At 37.9% G+C, this 18,673-nt stretch overlaps 1 protein-coding gene across 1 annotated transcript in view; it reads right to left on the bottom strand.

The window, feature by feature from the left end:
- Window positions 1-18,673, bottom strand: part of LOC137079146 (sushi, von Willebrand factor type A, EGF and pentraxin domain-containing protein 1-like) — a 55,263-nt gene that overhangs the window by 21,391 nt on the left and 15,199 nt on the right. Inside the window, exons 10-14 of the mRNA XM_067447111.1 lie at window positions 17,693-17,881; window positions 15,671-15,859; window positions 14,018-14,206; window positions 7,551-7,739; window positions 6,134-6,322 (exon numbers count right to left, since the gene is read on the bottom strand). Coding sequence (XP_067303212.1) covers window positions 6,134-6,322; window positions 7,551-7,739; window positions 14,018-14,206; window positions 15,671-15,859; window positions 17,693-17,881 — 945 coding nt within the window. The remainder of the gene's footprint in view (window positions 1-6,133; window positions 6,323-7,550; window positions 7,740-14,017; window positions 14,207-15,670; window positions 15,860-17,692; window positions 17,882-18,673) is intronic.

An 18,673-nucleotide genomic window follows, 5' to 3' on the forward strand; every position in this document is an offset into this window, starting at 1 on the left:
CTTACTGCATAGTTTGTCGATTGTTTATTTCTTTAGGCATATTTTACTTTATTTAATTTTATTTAATTTTTCAGAGAGCTTAATTCTGATTGTGGCTGCCTCTGAAACCATAGATATTAGACTAACAAAGTTCAAGTAAATAGGGTACACTAGAAATCAGCGCTCATTGAAAAACTAAACGAAATTCAATTTTAAATTTAAATGCCTGACCCACTCCATGTCTTCAGACATATGCGCATCTTATGTATAATATATCTCACTCATGCTGTTTTTTGTTTTGTTTTATTAATGAACATATGAAATAAATAAAAAATATATTATAGGCTAATATTTAAACATAGCCTATTTAAATAGGCTACGTTTTCTTTAACCCATGGGGACAAAGTTGCCGGCGCATTCTGATGGACATTGTCCTTTATGGCAGCGGATATAACTCACAATACAATATACATTTTTAGCCATGCAGATGTAACATAAACACGCCTATATGTCTCCTTTCTTTAAAAATAATGGCTATTGCAGTGCTTGGATATACATAAACTTACCAACATAAGTTTCATACTTTTTGGAATTACTTTCATGAGAGGGAAAAAAACTTTTAGAAGCATAACAGTGGTTAATGGAAACATTCATTGAACATAATTTAAGCATCAAAATGTGCGCACTGTGCAGTTCAGTTTCAAACTTCTTGAACCCAATGCTGTTAAACTGAATATACGATTTTTTATATTATTTTTAAATATCCACATAAACAACAATTGTTTGTCAATATAGATCCCCTTTAATGTAGCTACCCCTGAGCCTCACACATCACAGTATTATAAGACTTAGGCTATTTTATCATCCAAACTGTCCTGCCCATGGCCGGCCCTGACCAATTTGCTGCCCTAGCCAAAATTTTACTTGCTGCCCCATGTATCAAGGTTTAGCACTAAATGTTATTGCAGTTGTGGAAAAACTTGTACTGTTTTATTTTTGTAATACATTAATGTTTTTATTTTATTTTTTATTGTTGTTGATTTAAATGATGTCCAGTCCATTCTACCCCATCATTATATTTATATTATTTATTTATTTAATTATTTATTTATTAAGGCTGATGATAGTTAAACTATACAAAAATAGCACTTATGCCACATTACAGCCTAAACCCAAATAGCAAGAGTAATTGCATCTCATGCATGGAGAAACTATTCATTGAGAAGTGTTTGTTTTCCAGTAGATGGCTAGCCTGACAAGCCAGATCCACATCAAGATGTTTGGTCTGGAAACTCACCATAGACAATCTTAATCCGAGGGGCGGGATAAACGGCTGTCTTTCAAACTCCCTCTGCACGTGATAGGATAGCGCTACAACCAACCAGAGCAACAAAGGTTAAACAGAGTTCGCTGATAGATTAAACATTCGCTGTATCCGGTCGGCTAAACTCCGAACACATCTTCCCTTTTAAAGAATGACTTCAGTGCCATTCTTTGTTCTTTTCTCAGAGAAAAGCTTAACTCCAAGTCTTTCAGAGTCGCGGAAAGAGCTGATTCGAAAGACCGCCGCCGTTCGCCAGTTTCTGTGTTAACTAGAAGCACGCAAACCCAACTCGGCCGTCGTCATTATGGCCCCGCCCGCCGACTCTATACATGATGTGATTGGGCCGTCCAGATTTTGAGGAACACAGCTCAGAATGGTATTGAGAGTGCCTAGACGACACTTGCGGGCAAATTAAATTTGCTGCCGCTAGGGTGCGTCTAGATTTCTAGGCTAGTAGATGGCAGCAATCTTCCACTAAACTACGCACATTCATGTTTTCACCACGAATTAAACAGAGAAATTTAGATATTTGGATATAATGCTGGGTTTAGACTGTTGGGTAATTTTTGTTGGTTTATTTGATCACATTTTAAACACCATTGGGTAGTTTCAGTCTATTTAGTTTCAATAGTAGGGTAGTTTCAATTTCCAGTCGTTGGGTTAAACCTGCTGGGTCGCAATGCTTGGTTGATTCTACCCAGCGCTTGGCTGTTTCACTTGCTTCCCGCCTTGATTTGTTTAAATTCGCTCCCAAACTGTCATTTTGAAAGGACAATGCAAAAGGCAAAGCCACTGGTTGCAGATGTTTTAAGATAAGTTCATATATTTTCATTAATAATCATTTTAATTAGCATAATTATAGTTTTTGTTTTCTTCGCGGCAACAATTCTTAAGCTTACATGACGTTAAGACGACAAAAGTTTTACCTCAGAATCCGATGCAATGTAAGTTACTGACTCGTGTTAGTTTAGGTAAGTTAGGCATGTGAGACGATAGATTAATACAGTTTGTGATTACACAGAACCATGATCCCCTTACGAAAATTAAACATGGTTTTATGTAGGGATGTCACCGGTACTTTGATAAGTACATACTGAAATGTTAAAAATGTGACGATAGTATCTGTATAGCATCGACTCACAAGTAACCTATATTCGGTCCCACAAATGCGTTCAGTCGCGTCACGCAGGTCTCCAGACTAGCCGAAAATATCTGTGTATATTAAATACTATTTAAATATTAGTCTTCCATGTTTTGCGTCTCTGTGTGAATGACGGGGGCGCTTGTCATATCATAAACACAGAGACAAAAAGTCACGGCAACCCGTCAAAATAAAAGTTTGATTTAAACGTGAATAAATTGACGGAATATATTAGGTTTGTAGTTGTCATTGTTGCCAATTTTAAGACATTTGTGTGTTGTACCATTTGTCAAGCAATACAAATTATTGTTTTAACAGTCATGCATGCATCCTTTATTTGTTCTTTCATGATTGTCTAGTTTTACAGTATAATGCACAGGAGATTTTTTAAGAACAACCCAGCAAGAATAACCCAGAATAGCAAATCTATTAATGGGAAAAAATTGACTACATTTTGGGTTTTCTCAACAGCCCAGCCGGCTGGGTTAAAATGCCACTGGGTTAATTTAACCCAGCATGTGTTCTGTCCAATATTTACCCAGCACTGGGTTGCCAATTGGGTTGTTTTTAACCCAGCCATTTTTAGAGTGTATATATGCTGTTTCATGCATACTGAGCTTTTTACACTGTTAAAGACTTGGATTCCCATCCTAAACATAGACAAAGTTTCAAAAACTAATGTTGGACGTTTGATGGAGTATTTCTTTGTCAAAAATACTCCTTCCGGTTTCTCACAAGTTTCGGAGAGTTTTTTTTTGAGTATGGCTCGGCTTGACGTTAAATATCGAGCGGAAGGTCCTTGTATGGGCCGTACGGGCTCTTCTCCCAGAAGGGTGCGCGCGCGCGTGACTAGAGCAAGAGAGGAAATGCACGCCCATAAACACTCCCCACCTCGCTCCACTTTATTCCTATGGGTGACATCAAGCGACTTCAACGCTTCAGCACAGCATTCCGGGAAGGCAGCGCTGCATTTGAACCGATTTGAATGCAGAAATGACGGGAAGCTTCACAACATCGCGGATCTCTACAGTCACTGCTGTCAGAACTTCACCAAATCATACCAAAGAAGTGTGTTTTTGACGGAGCGGTCCCAGCGATAAAGACCTCAGACCAGCTCTTTGTCTGTTACGCAGGCCAGCAGAAGGGGAAGGCTGTCTCCAAGCAGAGGATGGCCCACTGAATAGTAGATGCCTTAGTCTTGGCATATGAATCATAAGATGTGCCCTGCCTGCTCGGGGTTAGAGCCCACTCCACCAGGGGTGTAGCCTCTTCCTGGGCGCTGGCTCGTGGCGCCTCACTGACAGATATTTGTAGAGCTGCGGGCTGGGCGACACCCAACACGTTCGCTAGATTCTATAGCCTACGTGTAGAGCAGTGCGCCTGTATGCTCCAGTCGAGTTCCCTAGTATGGTGAACCCTGTAGAATCCTCCGCGGCCCGCGGCAGTCAGACGTGGCGGAGCGTCTGATGCCAGGTCTAACACTCATATGCAATTGTGGAACTTGTGTAAGGCTGGGTTCCATATGTTGCAACCCCCACGACGGTCCCATATGTGTACAGTGCAGCTCCCTACGGTGAGGTTGTGTCTTTCCCGTGTCTCAGTTAGGTGTTGCTCCCCTGCCTACAATGGCTGGGGCCACCCCTGGGACTCCGTATGTTGTACTGCCTGTGGCCAGTCCATACGTGTATTCTCCACATGTTAACTTCCTCTGGGCACGAATTGGCTTCCGCAGCGTTATCCAATAGTCTGCTGAGTTGGTCTTGCGGAACAGCAGGGTGACTCTCCCTGTAGGAATTTCCCCGCCCGGTACAGACGGGGTCTGAGGGTCTCTAGCAGGACACTGGAAGTGGTAGTAACTGTGGCATTTTCCAAAGGGAATGTGACCGACTGAAAGGGAACATCTCGGTTACGTATGGTAACCCTCGTTCCCTGAAGGAGGGAATGGAGACGTACGTCCCATCGCCACAGTTTCTGTAGCATCACTGCAGGCCGAGTCACTAGTTCGGTTCCTCAGTGAAAAACAACAGTGCGTGCCGATCACTTCCGCTTTATACCCGCGCCACGGGGCACGATATGCAAATGTTCATTGGCCCGTTTTCTATATCTCAATGCTTATAGGGCTCATAGAAGTGATCCCAATTTGTCAGTCAGTCTGACATACGTCTCCGTTCCCTCCTTCAGGGAACCATGTTTACCATACGTAACCAAGACGTTTGATGGAAATAGCAAGTTTGACAAAAAGGTTATTGAATATATGGAAATCTGAGGAAACTATGATGAGTAAAAATGGGTTTAACGAAGGTTCTTGAGTAAAAATCAGGGAATAGTGATTGAAATGGATGCTATGGACATGTTTGAGAAAGAAATTAATGAGATGTGATGTCATTAAGATGATACGTATATGTAGACTGTAAACTGAAGTATGTTTTATGTAGAGACTGAATGTAATAGACCCTTTTCACATTTCCAGGTTTCTTAGAGCGGAAGTCGTCATAGTTGGGTTAACTTTTATAGTGGTGAATGAGAGAATACATTAGTACTTTGAGATTTTGTTAAATATAAAATAATAATAATGTGGCGAGGTGAACGAGCGAGGGACATGGGAGGAGCAAGTGAGGAGCGTCATCTGCAAGCCACACCGGTCTCAAGTCCTCTCAGGAGAGAGCTCGGAGGCATTTAAGGATGAGTGACACCAGTCAAGGAGAGAGAGGACCAGACCTGGAATTTATGTTATGTTTTGTTTACGTTTTGTTATGTGTGTGCGGGCAGCCGTCCGTGAGGGGCTACCCGCGGTTTACTTTGGTTTTGTTTATTTAATAAAAGTTGTTGAATGTTCGCCGGTTCCCGCTTCCTTCCTTCCCATCTACAAACGTTATTACAGTCACGTGTATTCTCCACGGTAAGTCTCCTTGAGTGCCACTCCTGGGGTTGAAAAACTTTTCCACCTGCGGCTGGACACTCCAGGTTCTTCCGTATGCATCCCATATGGGTCAAACGTGTATTTCTAAGTCCTCCCTACGGGTAGGCGCTGTGATTGCATTTCTCCAAGTTTTGCATTTTGCCATGTGCTCCTCAGCAGGTAACATAAATGCGTGACTGCAATGCAATGCCGTTTATACCCACGCAGTGGGGCGGGAGATTATATATATATTTAATCTCAAAAAGTACTGATAAGAATACCGTTAAAGTACCGGACCGATAAGCAGTATCGATAAGAGTAGTAATACCGTTAAAACCTTAACGATACCCATCCCTAGTTGTCACCCATTTTTTGTGTAATCCGTCACCCTAAATGTGTATATATCCTACGGTCTTACTGTTCAAGTCCGACTTGAAGACTGCATCTACCAAAAGCATGTGTTCTTAATAGAGAATTCTGGTAAAGATATATCCAAAAGTACTTCGTATCCATTCTAAGTTTACAACAATACTACATACTAACATATCCGCTATGTTGACATAATCACCTGACCTACCAGCGTCAGTTACGTTGATTCACAACCATTAACAAATTCTCTCATGTGGCATCATAGGATAGTAAAATGTCCAATCTCACCGGAAGTAGTAGGTCATCAGAGTACATTTTGCTAACTCTTTTATGAGTACTGTGAATTATTTTGTGAAAGACTATTTTTTAGCCTTAGAGAAATATGTGATTTCAGATGCAGTGTGAAAACAGCCTAAATTACCTTTATAACAACACTCAGGCAAGTTCAACCATTGGCCATCTGATCCACATGTGACCACTGATGAGCCAATCAGATCAAATCCCTCACTGCAGATGATGGTTACTGTCTCTTGGGGTTCGTACTGCGTCCTCTCTCGCCGTTTTACCCATCGGTTTGCTACAGCAGGTGCTGAACAGAAGATCATTGGCTCTAAACCAGGAGAAAAAAATAATAATAACAATAAAGCCAAAAACTTGACCTTCCATTCTTGACCCCTAATTATATACCTTTAAAAACAAGTGTTCATGCAAGATCTACTTCTACTACATAGATCTATTACAAGTTCGCCTTTTCACCCATCTTAGTGAAAAAGTAATACAATTTAAATAAAAAGGTACAAATAAAATAATTACCATTAGAAGTTTAATACCTAACTAGCGGGCCACAGGCATCATAAGGCATATGGATATAGGTTTTGATGAAGGGTGACCAAAATTAAATGTCAGGGCGATGTCTAATGCCATCATCAATTTGACATTGAATACTGACAGCAGCTGACCTTGATTTTTAGACAACATCAAATTCAATGTCTACCAAATGTATCATGGCAATTTCACATTAATACAAAAGGCCAACATTTTAGGTACAGGGACCAAAACCTAACATCTGATGGTCATCATAATGATAACATCTTATGGCATCATATTGACGTCAAATATCAACATTTTAGCTATGGTAACCAAAACTCAACATTTGCTAAATGTCATAATGTTAATATCCACACAACGTTAAAATATAAAGTGTCAGTAATTCAATGTCTATCCAATGTTGGAAGTTGATATCTCCAAGGCGGTTCGAGGTTTATTACACATTTAAATGTGGTACGTATTAGATTAATGTAGAACCACACTTTACAAAATACACATTCTCGTGAGATCACGTTGCAGCATAACTGCTAAACAATAAGAACTTATCTTTAGAATAGGGGGTCAAATTGCCTTTATTAGTACTGTATTAATGGTAGTTGAGCAAATTTGCTTTATTACACTATTTTAGCCATTTATAATGGCAAAATTCAAGTAATTAAACATAACTACTAGCTTATTGTTCAGTTATAACAGAAATATAATTACATCACTACACAAAAATAATATATGGCTTATTAAGTTGTAAATAATGGGTAATATACCCTTTCTATTATCTTAAGTTAATCATTAATTACTATTGTGTTCATGCTTAACTAATGCTTAATTGTGAACAAGTTAATCATTCATTAATCCTTAACTAGTGCATTATTCTGGACCCTTAAAATAAAGTGTTACCGTAAAGTGTCCAATCTCGCCGGTAGTAGGAGGTCATCTGAGTATATTTAGCCAATTATTTTATTAATACTGTGAATTATTTTGTCACAGACTATTTTTAGCCTTAGGCTAATTACCTTCGGGGCGACACTCAGGCAAGTCCAGCCACTGGCCATTTGATCCACATGTGACCACTGATGAGCCAATCAGATCAAATCCCTTACTGCAGATGATGGTTACTGTGTCTTGGGGTTCGTACTGCGTCCTCTCTCCACGTTTTACCCATCGGTTTGCAACAAAAGGTGCTGAACAGTAGATCTTAATCTCTAAACCAGGAGAAAAAACAATACATAAAGCCAAAAACATGACCTTCCATTCTTGCCCCCCTTATTATATGACACCATTAAAATCATGAAAGTGTTCATGCAAGATCTCCCTTTTCATCTATCTTCTACTATAACTCTACTAATCTCAACTCATAAAAAGTAATAGAATTTACATAAAAAAGTACAAATGCATAAATTCAAAGAATTACAATTAGAAGTTGAATACCAGCAGGCCACAGACATCATACGGCATTTTGATGAAGGGTGACCAAAATTTAATGTCAGGATGATGTCTAATGCGATCATCAATTTGGCATGAAATGCTGACAACAGCTGACCTTCATATTTTACTGGTTTTGAGTCAACGCCAAATTCAACATCTACCAAATGTATAATGGCGGTAACACTTTACTTGAAGGGGTGTGCATAAGACTGACAAGACACCTTCATAATCATAACATGACACTTGTCATGAATATGAAGGAGTGTTTATGCATGTTTATGACAACTGTCATTAAGTGTCATTCGCTTAATTATGTCATTTTTAATGCAATGATGACATTTCGGAGTTGTCTTTGTTATGACAACTTGACATAAACCAATACATCATAACCTGTCAGTGTCTTTGTCATGACAACTTGACATTACCAAGACAACATAACCTGTCATAAACAGACATGAAATGACATAGCAGATTAATTATCAAATTTAAGAAACTACTTAGCTTTTTGGGTTTACATTACATTAATTGCTAGGCAACGTGGGGGAGAGGATGCTGGCGTTGTCTGTTCGCCGCTTCTCCACCCACAAATCATGTTAACTTTCCTATTAAATTTAGATTTTATTATATTTTCTTATGTTTGTGACTAGTCTAACAGAGCTACTATTGGGACTGTTGCTGATTGCTGGCAGCCACTGAGAGGACGTTGTTTCCCGTTTTTTCACCGCTTCTCTTCTGTTTTTGTTTGAATTTGTGGTTGGTTTTGGTTTGAAGGACATTTGATGTTGCTCGCTGCGGCTGCTCTCTCTTCTGGGTGTCGGCTGCTCACTGGTGGTCTCCCTCGGGCTTGAACTGCATGGTGGCTGAAGTTTGCACCAGGCTAGCATCATCAGCGTCCGGCATGATGTTGAGATGTAATTTTTACTTGTTATTCATGTATTGTTATTTTTTCCCTTTGTTGCACTTTGAGATTCTTCGGAATGAAAAGTTTGTTATAAATAAAATCTATTACTATTATTATTATTATTATTATTAAACTGTCATGTGGTTGGTTTTGACGTTGGCTGTCATTAGGCTATTATAATGTCATGATTTTTTTATAAATTTAATTTGTCATTTACGTCATTAAGTGTCAATACTCTGTCAAAATATTTTATAACATTGTCATGAATATATTTCTTGACCTAAACTACAGTGGTACAAGTTGAATTTGTCATTAACATGTCATTAAGTGTCAATACTATGTCAAATTATTTCATAACATTGTCATGAATATATTTCTTGACCTAAACTACAGTGGTACAAGTTGAATTTGTCATTAACATGTCATTAAGTGTCAATACTGTGTCAAATTATTTCATAACACTGTCATGAATATATTTCTTGACCTAAACTAGTGGTACAAGTTGAATTTGTCATTAACATGTCATTAAGTGTCAATACTCTGTCAAATTATTTTATAACAGTGTCATGAATATTTAGCTTGACCTGAAATATGGCATCATAGAGGAAATCGTACAGAGTCATTAAAAACTATAAATATAACTCAAAATGATAGAGTGGCATAGACATATACACCTATGATGTCTATGGTGGCACCACTGGTAATGTGTACGCTGTAACAGTTGTTGACAGAGCCTCAGTCAGGTTAGTTTGTTTAGGTGTTTAATGTCAATTTAGTTTGCAGTAAGTAAAAACAATTCACAACAACGTTATTTTGGGTTTAATATACTTTATTTAAACTTTCGCTCACTCTTTAACGAATAGTTTGAGTTTATTCTTACCATTCCGTTTGTTATGGAGGAGTCTCGTGTGCTGGTGCACCGTCAAAAGGGGTTCGCGGACGGAAACGTTGGCCCTATATATAATGTTCCGGCCTAGGCTCTAGCCACAACCATTCCTTGTTCAGCCCGGGGTGGGGCTCTAAAGACTATTTCTCTTATTTTTATACATCGGAAGATAATTTATAAAGTGAAGTCATTTGACAAAGTGTTATTTTTCTGTGTTCGTTTATGTGTGTATATGATGTTGATATATATATGTTTATTTTTTGTAATGGCCATTATTTGTGTACGTGTTTTCCCCTTTTTGCGTTAATTGGTGCTGGTCACCTGTGTATAAATTCATGCCTTGTGTTTTTAAGAGTCAGTTCTGTGAGAGGGCAGGTCTTAAAAATTAAATGATTGATTTTATTTCTCAAACTCCTTTTTATATTTTTAAGACATTTGAAATTGTCTATTATCTAACCTTTTGTTGAAGCTGGTGGAGGAAACTTAAAAAATAAAATAAAACATTGTGAACTGAAAAATATTAATGATGCTGTTATTAAAAAATAATTTGACAGCGTATTAACACCTAATTGCATTTTAATGACAAATTAAACTTGTGCCACTGAAAAAAATTTATGACATTATAATGGCCTCAGTCAACATCAAAACCAACCACATAACAGTTTAAGTTTAACCCTATAAGCTAAGTAAGTTTCTTAAATTTGATAATCTGTTGTCATGTTTATGACAGGTTATGTTGTCTTGGTAATGTCAAGTTGTCATGACAAAGACACTGACAGGTTATGATGTATTGGTTTATGTCAAGTTGTCATAAAGACAACTCCGAAATGTCATCATTGCATTAAAAATGACATAATTAAGCGAATGACACTTAATGACAGTTGTCATAAAGATGCAGAAAAACTCCTTCATATTCATGACACGTGTCATGTCATGATTATGAAGGTGTCATGTCAGTCTTATGCACACCCCTTCAAGTAAAGTGTTACCAAAAAAGGCAACTTGATCCCAAAGAATTAGTCAATTACAGGACAATCTCGCATCTACTGTTTCTATAAAAATACTAGTAAAGGCAGTGTCTTCACAATTATGTTGCTTTTTAGAAAGAAATGGTATATGTGAGGATTTCCAGTCAGGATTTAGACCGTATCATAGTACTGAGACTGCTCTAATTAAGAGTTACAAATTATTTACTCTTATCATCTGATCGTGGTTTTATCTCTATTAGTATTACTCGATCTTAGCGCTGCATTCGATACTATCGATCACAATATTCTTTTGAATAGACTCGAAAATTATGTTGGTATTAGTGGAATTGCATTGGCATGGTTTAAATCGTACTTATCTGACCGTTATCAGTTTGTAGCAGTAAATGAAGAGATGTCACACCGATCACAAGTTCAGTATGGAGTACCGCAAGGCTCAGTGTTAGGACCGTTGCTCTTCACCCTGTATATGCTACCACTGGGAGATATCATTAGGAAGCATGGCGTTAGTTTTCATTGTTATGCTGACGATTCTCAGCGCTATATTTCTTCACGCCCTGACAAAACTTACCAATTCACAAGATTAACGGAATGCATAGCTGATATAAAAAATTGGATGAATAATAATTTTCTGCAACTTAATTCAGATAAAACAGAATTTTTAATTATTGGACAGAAAAACTCCATAAGCAGTAACCGAGAATACTGTCTATAACTTGATTACAGCTCTGTCAAGCCCTCCGCGTCAGTTAGGAACCTGGGTGTGCTCTTTGATACCAATCTTTCATTTGAAAGCCACGTTTCTAGCATCTGTAAAACTGCATTCTACCATCTTAAAAATATATCTAAACTACGGCACATGCTTTCAATGCAAAATGCTGAACAGTTAGTACATGTGTTCATGAGCTCAAGGCTAGATTATTGTAATGCTCTACTGGGTGGTTGCCCTGCTCGCTTAATAAACAAACTCCAGCTAGTCCAAAATGCAGCCGCTCAAGTTCTTACTAGAACCAGAAAGTGCAATCATATTAGTCCAGTTCTGTCAACACTGCACTGGCTCCCTATTAAACATTGCATTCATTTTAAAATCTTGCTTATTACTTACAAAGCACTAAATGGTTAAGCTTCCTAGTACTTAAGCGAGCTCTTAACACATTATACTCCATCACATCTATTGTGGTCTCAAAACTCTGGCCAGTTGATAATATATCAACTAAATCTATATCTAAATCAACTGCAGGCGGTTGATCCTTTTCCTATTTAGCACCTAAACTCTGGAATAATCTTCCTAGCATTGTTCGGAAAGACACACTCTGTCAGTTTAAATCAAGACTAAAAACGCATCTCTTTACTATGGCATGCATAGAACATTTTTAACTTTCATTATTTAAATAAATTAATTGATTTTTAGGCTGCATTAACTAGGTCAGCCAGAACCGGGAACACTTCCCATAACACCTGATGTACGTTACATCATGAAAAGAGTGGCATCTACACTAATGTTAGTCTCTCTGTTTATCCCGAGGTTTACTGCAGTCGGCCGGATCCAGGCTGTGTCTGGATCAGAAGTTGGATCTGCATCTGGACATGACCAACATATCCATCTGTTGAGACTGTGTCAATTGGTGTCTCCTCTGAATTTGCCTCACCGGCCCGCCATCCTCAATAAACCCGTCTCCAGCGCAATAACTCCGATCTTTCAAGTATTCATATTCTTGTGTAATTGACGCACCATCCCAAATGAACTCGTCTCTTGCGTGATACCAAGAAATTTTAAATAGTCCTATCTAATGACCTGTAAGGTTGCCAGAATAATAATTATACACTGTTTGATAATAGGCCAGAGGAGAACTGGTACCCCGACTGAGTCTGGTTTCTCCCAAGGTTTATTTTTCTCCATCATGCTCATATGGAGTTTTGGTTCCTTGCCACTGTCGCCTTTGTCCCTTGCTCAGTTGTGGACACTAAAATTATGATCCAAGTTACTCAACTAAATATACAACTAAAATGAATTTATTAGATTATATGTAATTCTATAAACTATAATAATGATCTGCCAACATTGTCGCTATATGATACATTTACATTTAATCATTTAGCAGACACTTTTATCTAAAGCAACTTACAAAAAAGGGGAGAGCAATAGAAGCAACGAAACAAACAAGGCCAACAACCTGTAAGAGCTGTAAGAAGTCTCAGTTAAGGCTACACAATTTTTTTTTTTTTTTGGACAAACAAACAAAATTTAATGGATAGTTAAGTGCTATTCTTTATTGGTCAGGTGCAGTTGGAAAAGATGTGTCTTAAGATGTTTTTTAAAAATGGCTACAGACTCGGCAGCACGAATTGAGATCGGCAGGTCATTCCACCAGGTGGGAACGGTCCAGGAAAATGTCCGTGACAGTGATTTCATGCCTCTTTGGGATGGAACCACGAGGCGTCGCTCACTCGCAGAACGCAAGCTTCTGGAGGGTGTGTAAGACTGAACAAGCGAGTTTAGGTATATTGGTGCAGAGCCAGTGGTTGTTTTGAAGGCGAGAACCAGTAAAATAAGCTGATAACATCACTTAGCTGATAACATTTTAATGATAAATTAAAATAAGCTGATAACATAACTCTGTTTTCTTCAGAACGACTATACAGCCAAATCAAATTTTGTTGCAATTTTGTCCTGTTTAACACTGTGAAGCTGCCTTGAAAAAATCATCATTGTAAAAGCGCTATATAAATAAAGTTGATTAATTGATTGAACTCAGATTTCAGATTAAGTATTCAAACCAGTAATGCATCTGAAATCACACACTCTCTTTTAAATAAGGACAGCCGTTTAAAAAGCATATTCTATATATAACCCGATATGTCCATCCGTTTATTTCAAGTGGAACTCAAACCCAGGTTGGTCAGCATGAGAGTTGGATGCTTTAACAAGAAGGCAAGGGCTGCATCTTCTGGCATCAGTCACTAGAGCATCTCGAGATTAGAGGAGTGAGGTTTACTCACACAGCCACTACTAGCTAGCCTTCGACACGTATATGTAATCCGAACATACTTCATACTAACATATCCGCAGAGTTAACATAATCTCCTGACCTATCAGCACCAGTTATATTGTTTTATTGCCGTTAACAAATTCACTCCCACTGTATCTTGGGATACTAAAGTGCCAATCTCACCGGCAGTAGTAGATCATCAGAGTATATTTTGCAAACTCCCTTCACAGACTTTTTTTAGCCTTAGGGAAGAATGTAATTTCAGATTCAGTGTGAAAACAGCCTAAATTACCTTCAGGGACACACTCAGGCAAGTTCAGCCACTGGCCATCTGATCCACATGTGACCACTGATGAGCCAATCAGATCAAATCCCTTACTGCAGATGATGGTTACTGTCTCTTGGGGTTCGTACTGCATCCTCTCTCTACGTTTTACCCATCGGTTTGCCACAGCAGGTGGTGAACAGAAGATATTTGGCTCTAAACCAGGAGAAAAACAATTCATAAAGCCAAAATAATTACCTTCCATACTTGACCCCTAATTATATGACATTATTAAAAATTAAAAAAGTGTTCATGCAAGTTCTCCTTTTTCACCCATCTTATCAACTAGTGCAAATCACAACTCATAAAAAGTAATACAATTTAAATAAAAAATTACAAATTAATTAATTAAAATAATTACACGTAGAAGTTTTATACCTAACCAGTGGGCCACACATATCATAAGGCACATTAATATAGGTTTTGATGAAGGGTGACCAAACTTGAATGCCAGGACGATGTCTAATGCCATCATCAATTTGACATTGAATACTGACAGCAGCTGACCTTGATATTTTACTGTTTTTGAGTCAACATCAAATTCAATGTCTAACAAATCTATCACGATAATTTCATATTATTGCCAAAGGCCAACATTTTAGATACAGTAACCAAAACCTATGTAAAAATGTAAAATAATGTAAAATATGTAAAAAAAATTAAAATAATGTAAAAATGTGTACCTTGAATATGATGTAAGTCGCTTTGGATAAAAGCGTCTCCCAAATGCATAAATGTAAAATGTAAATGTAAAACCTAACATCTGATGGTTGTCATAATGATAACATCGCATGTCATCATATTAACGTCAAATATCAACATTTTCGCTATGGCAACCAAAACACAATATATACTAAATTTCATAAAGTTAACATCCGCACCGTGTAAAATTATAAAATGACAGGAATTCAATGTCTTTCCAATGTTGGAGGTTGATATCAAGTTAGTGGTGGGTTTTGACATCAAGCTGATTTCACCAAGAGTCCAATGTATTTCTGGTGTTAGATTTGGAGCAAGAAACTACCTTTATTGAGCTGCCTGCATTCTTCATATCACTTGAACGTTGAACTCAGTTTCAGATTAAGTTTTCAAACCAGTGATGCATCTGAATTCACACACTTCTTGAGTAGGTACTTATTTGAATAAGGACAACTGTTTAAAAAGTATATCTATCTATATGTAAGCCCTCATGTCCTACAACCCGCACACTCCAAGCAGGACTCAAACCCGGGTCTGCAAACATTAGAGTTTGATGCTTTAACAAGGAGGCTAAAGGCTACAACCTCTAGTGGTAGTCACTATAGCATCTCTTGAGATCAGAGGAGTGAGCTTCTCACACAGCAACTACTAGCTGGCCTCCGATACCTATATGTAATCCGAACATACTACATACTAACATATCCACCAAGCTGACATAATCTCCTGACCTGCCAGAGTCAGTTACGTTGTTTTATTGCCGTTAACAAATTTACTCCCACTGCATCTTGGGATAGTAAAGTGTCCTATCTCTGCAGTAGTAGTAGATCATCAGAGTATATTTTGTCACCACTTTTCACAGACTATTTTTAGCTTTAGGGAAGTATGTGATTTCAGATGCAGTGTGAAAACAGCCTAAATTACCTTCAAGGACACACACAGGCAAGTTCAGCCACTGGCCATCTGATCCACATGTGACCACTGATGAGCCAATAAGATCAAATCCCTTACTGCAGATGATGGTTACTGTCTCTTGGGGTTCGTACAGCATCCTCTCTCGACGTTTTACCAATCGGTTTGCTACAACAGGTGCTGAACAGTAGATCACTGGCTCTAAACCAGGAGAAAAAACAATTCATAAAGCCAAAATAATTACCTTCCATACTAGACCCCTAATTATATGACATTATTAAAAACAAGTGTTCATGCGAGTTCTCCTTTTTAACCCATCTTATTATCAACTAGTGAAAATCACAACTCATAAAAAAATAATACAATTTAAATAAAAAAATAATAAATTAAAATAATTACACATAGAAGTTTAATACCTAACCAGTGGGCCACACGTATCATACGGCACATGAATATAGATTTTGATGAAGGGTGACCAAACTTGAATGCCAGGACGATGTCTAATGCCATCATCAAGTTGACATTGAATACTGACAGCAGCTGACCTTGATATTTTACTGGTTTTGAGTCAACATCAAATTCAATGTCTAGCAAATCTATCACGATAATTTCATATTATTGCCAAAGGCCAACATTTTAGATACAGTAACCAAAACCCAACATCTCATGGTTGTCATAACAATAACATCTAATGGCATCATATTAACATCAAATATCAACATTTTAGCTATGGTAAAAAAACAAAACAAAACAAAAAACTGCTAAATAATAAAGTGACAGGGATTCAATGTATATCCAATGTTTAAGGTGGATATCAAGATAGCGTTGGGTTTTGACACCAATCTGAATTCAATAAGAGTCCAATGTTGGAGGCCAATGTATTTCTGATGGTAGATTTAGAGCAAGAAACTACCTTTCATGAGTAGCATGCATTCTTCACATCACTTGAAATTTAGGAAGAAGTTGAACATAGTTTCCGATTAAAGGGGTACTTCCGCGCTGGGAAGATGAATCTGTATTTAAACTGGGTCATCAATGTAGTAGAAATGTGAAATTATTTTTTAATTTGGTGCCTTCTAGACTGAGAAAAGACAGAAAATGTATTTTGGCTCATGGGGATGAAAGACTACAATTCCCAGAATGCTTCGCTGCCCCGATAGGCCATTCCCAAAACCACCAACTTGATTACTGTGACTGAGTTGGAGAAGACACTACAATTAAAAACTGAACGTGTCTGTTCAATATAATGAGTGAGTCACCGCACGGGTGTCACAGCACTGAGCACTGACTGCAGGAGTGAGATAAATGAGCTGATGAGCTCTCGTGATGAGAGCTGAGGTAATTTTGACTACACTCACAACATACATTCACATCGCAAGTTCAGTCTGGCAGATTCAGTTCATGCCTTTGCAAGCTTAACTTTCATAGAAATTAATTGGAGAAGTTAAAAGACTTGCATTGCTCACCATAGCTCTGTTTAAATGAGTGCCTGTAGCTGCGAGGTGAGCTCTGAGTGTGATCTCCATCCCCCATGTGCGGGTTCAAAACATGTGGAAATGGCTCCCTCTGCTGGCTATAATCTTTAGCCAAACATTCCTCCTATGATGCAAATATCATCAATTTGCATCATAGGAGGAATTTTTCCAGAAATAAAATGCATAAATCTCTTGTCTCAGGGGGATATGAGGGGGGAAAGCACATTTATTTGAATATACTCCAGGGTTTCTACTGATACAAAGCCATATGCTAATCTCTGAAGTAACCCTTTAAGTATTCAAACCAGGGCTGCATCTAAATATCACACACCCTCTTGAGTAGGTACTTATTCTGAATAAGGTTAACAATCTCCTGACCTACCAGCACCAGTTATGTTGTTTCAAATTTACTCACGTTGCATCTTGGGAAAGTAAAGTGTCCAATCTCGGCAGTAGTAGTAGATCATCAGAGTATATTTTGCCACCTCTTTTCACAGACTATTTTTAGCTTTAGGGAAGTATGTGATTTCAGATGCAGTGTGAAAACAGCCTAAATTACCTTCAGGGACACACTCAGGCAAGTTCAGCCACTGGCCATCTGATCCACATGTGACCACTGATGAGCCAAACAGATCAAATCCCTTACTGCAGATGATGGTTACTGTCTCTTGGGGTTCGTACTGCGGCCTCTCTCGACGTTTTACCAATCGGTTTGCCACAGCAGGAGCTGAACAGATGATATTTGGCTCTAAACCAGGAAAAAAAAATCATAAAGCCAAAAACTTGACCTTCCATGCTTGACCCCTAATTATATGACGCCATTAAAAACAAGTGTTCTTGAAAGTTATCCTTTTCCTCTCTTCTTATAATTTACTCATTTACCTATCTAAACTCATAAAAAGTAATATAATTTACATAAAAAGTACAAATAAATTATTTAAAAGAATTACACTTAGAAGTTTAATACCTAACCAGTGGACCACATGCATTATACGGCACATGAATATAAGTTTTGATGAAGGGTGACCAAAATTAAATGTCAGGACAATGTTTGACATTTAATACTGACAGCAGCTGCCTTTGATACTTAACTGGTTGAGAGTCAACTCCAAAGTCACTGTCTACCAAATGTATCCTGGTAATTTCATATCAATACCAAAGGGCAACATTTACAGTAGGCAAAACCCAACATCTCATGGTTGTTATAATGAAAACATCTCATGTCATCATATTAACATCAAAAATCAACATTTTAGCTATGGCAACCAAAACACAATACTAAATTTCATAATGTTAACATCCGCACCGTGTAAAATTATAAAATGACAGGAATTCAATGTCTATCCAATGTTGGAAGTTGATATCAAGATAGTGTTGGGTTTTGACATCAACCTGATTTCACCAAGAGTCTAATGTATTTCTGGTGTTAGATTAAGAGCAAGAAACTACCTTTATTGAGCAGCATGCATTCTTCATATCACTTGAACGTTGAACTCAGTTTCAGATTAAGTTTTCAAACCATAGATGCATCTGAATTCAC

This window comes from Pseudorasbora parva, chromosome 6 (genome assembly GCF_024679245.1).
Source record: "Pseudorasbora parva isolate DD20220531a chromosome 6, ASM2467924v1, whole genome shotgun sequence".
NCBI classification, from domain to species: domain Eukaryota; kingdom Metazoa; phylum Chordata; class Actinopteri; order Cypriniformes; family Gobionidae; genus Pseudorasbora; species Pseudorasbora parva.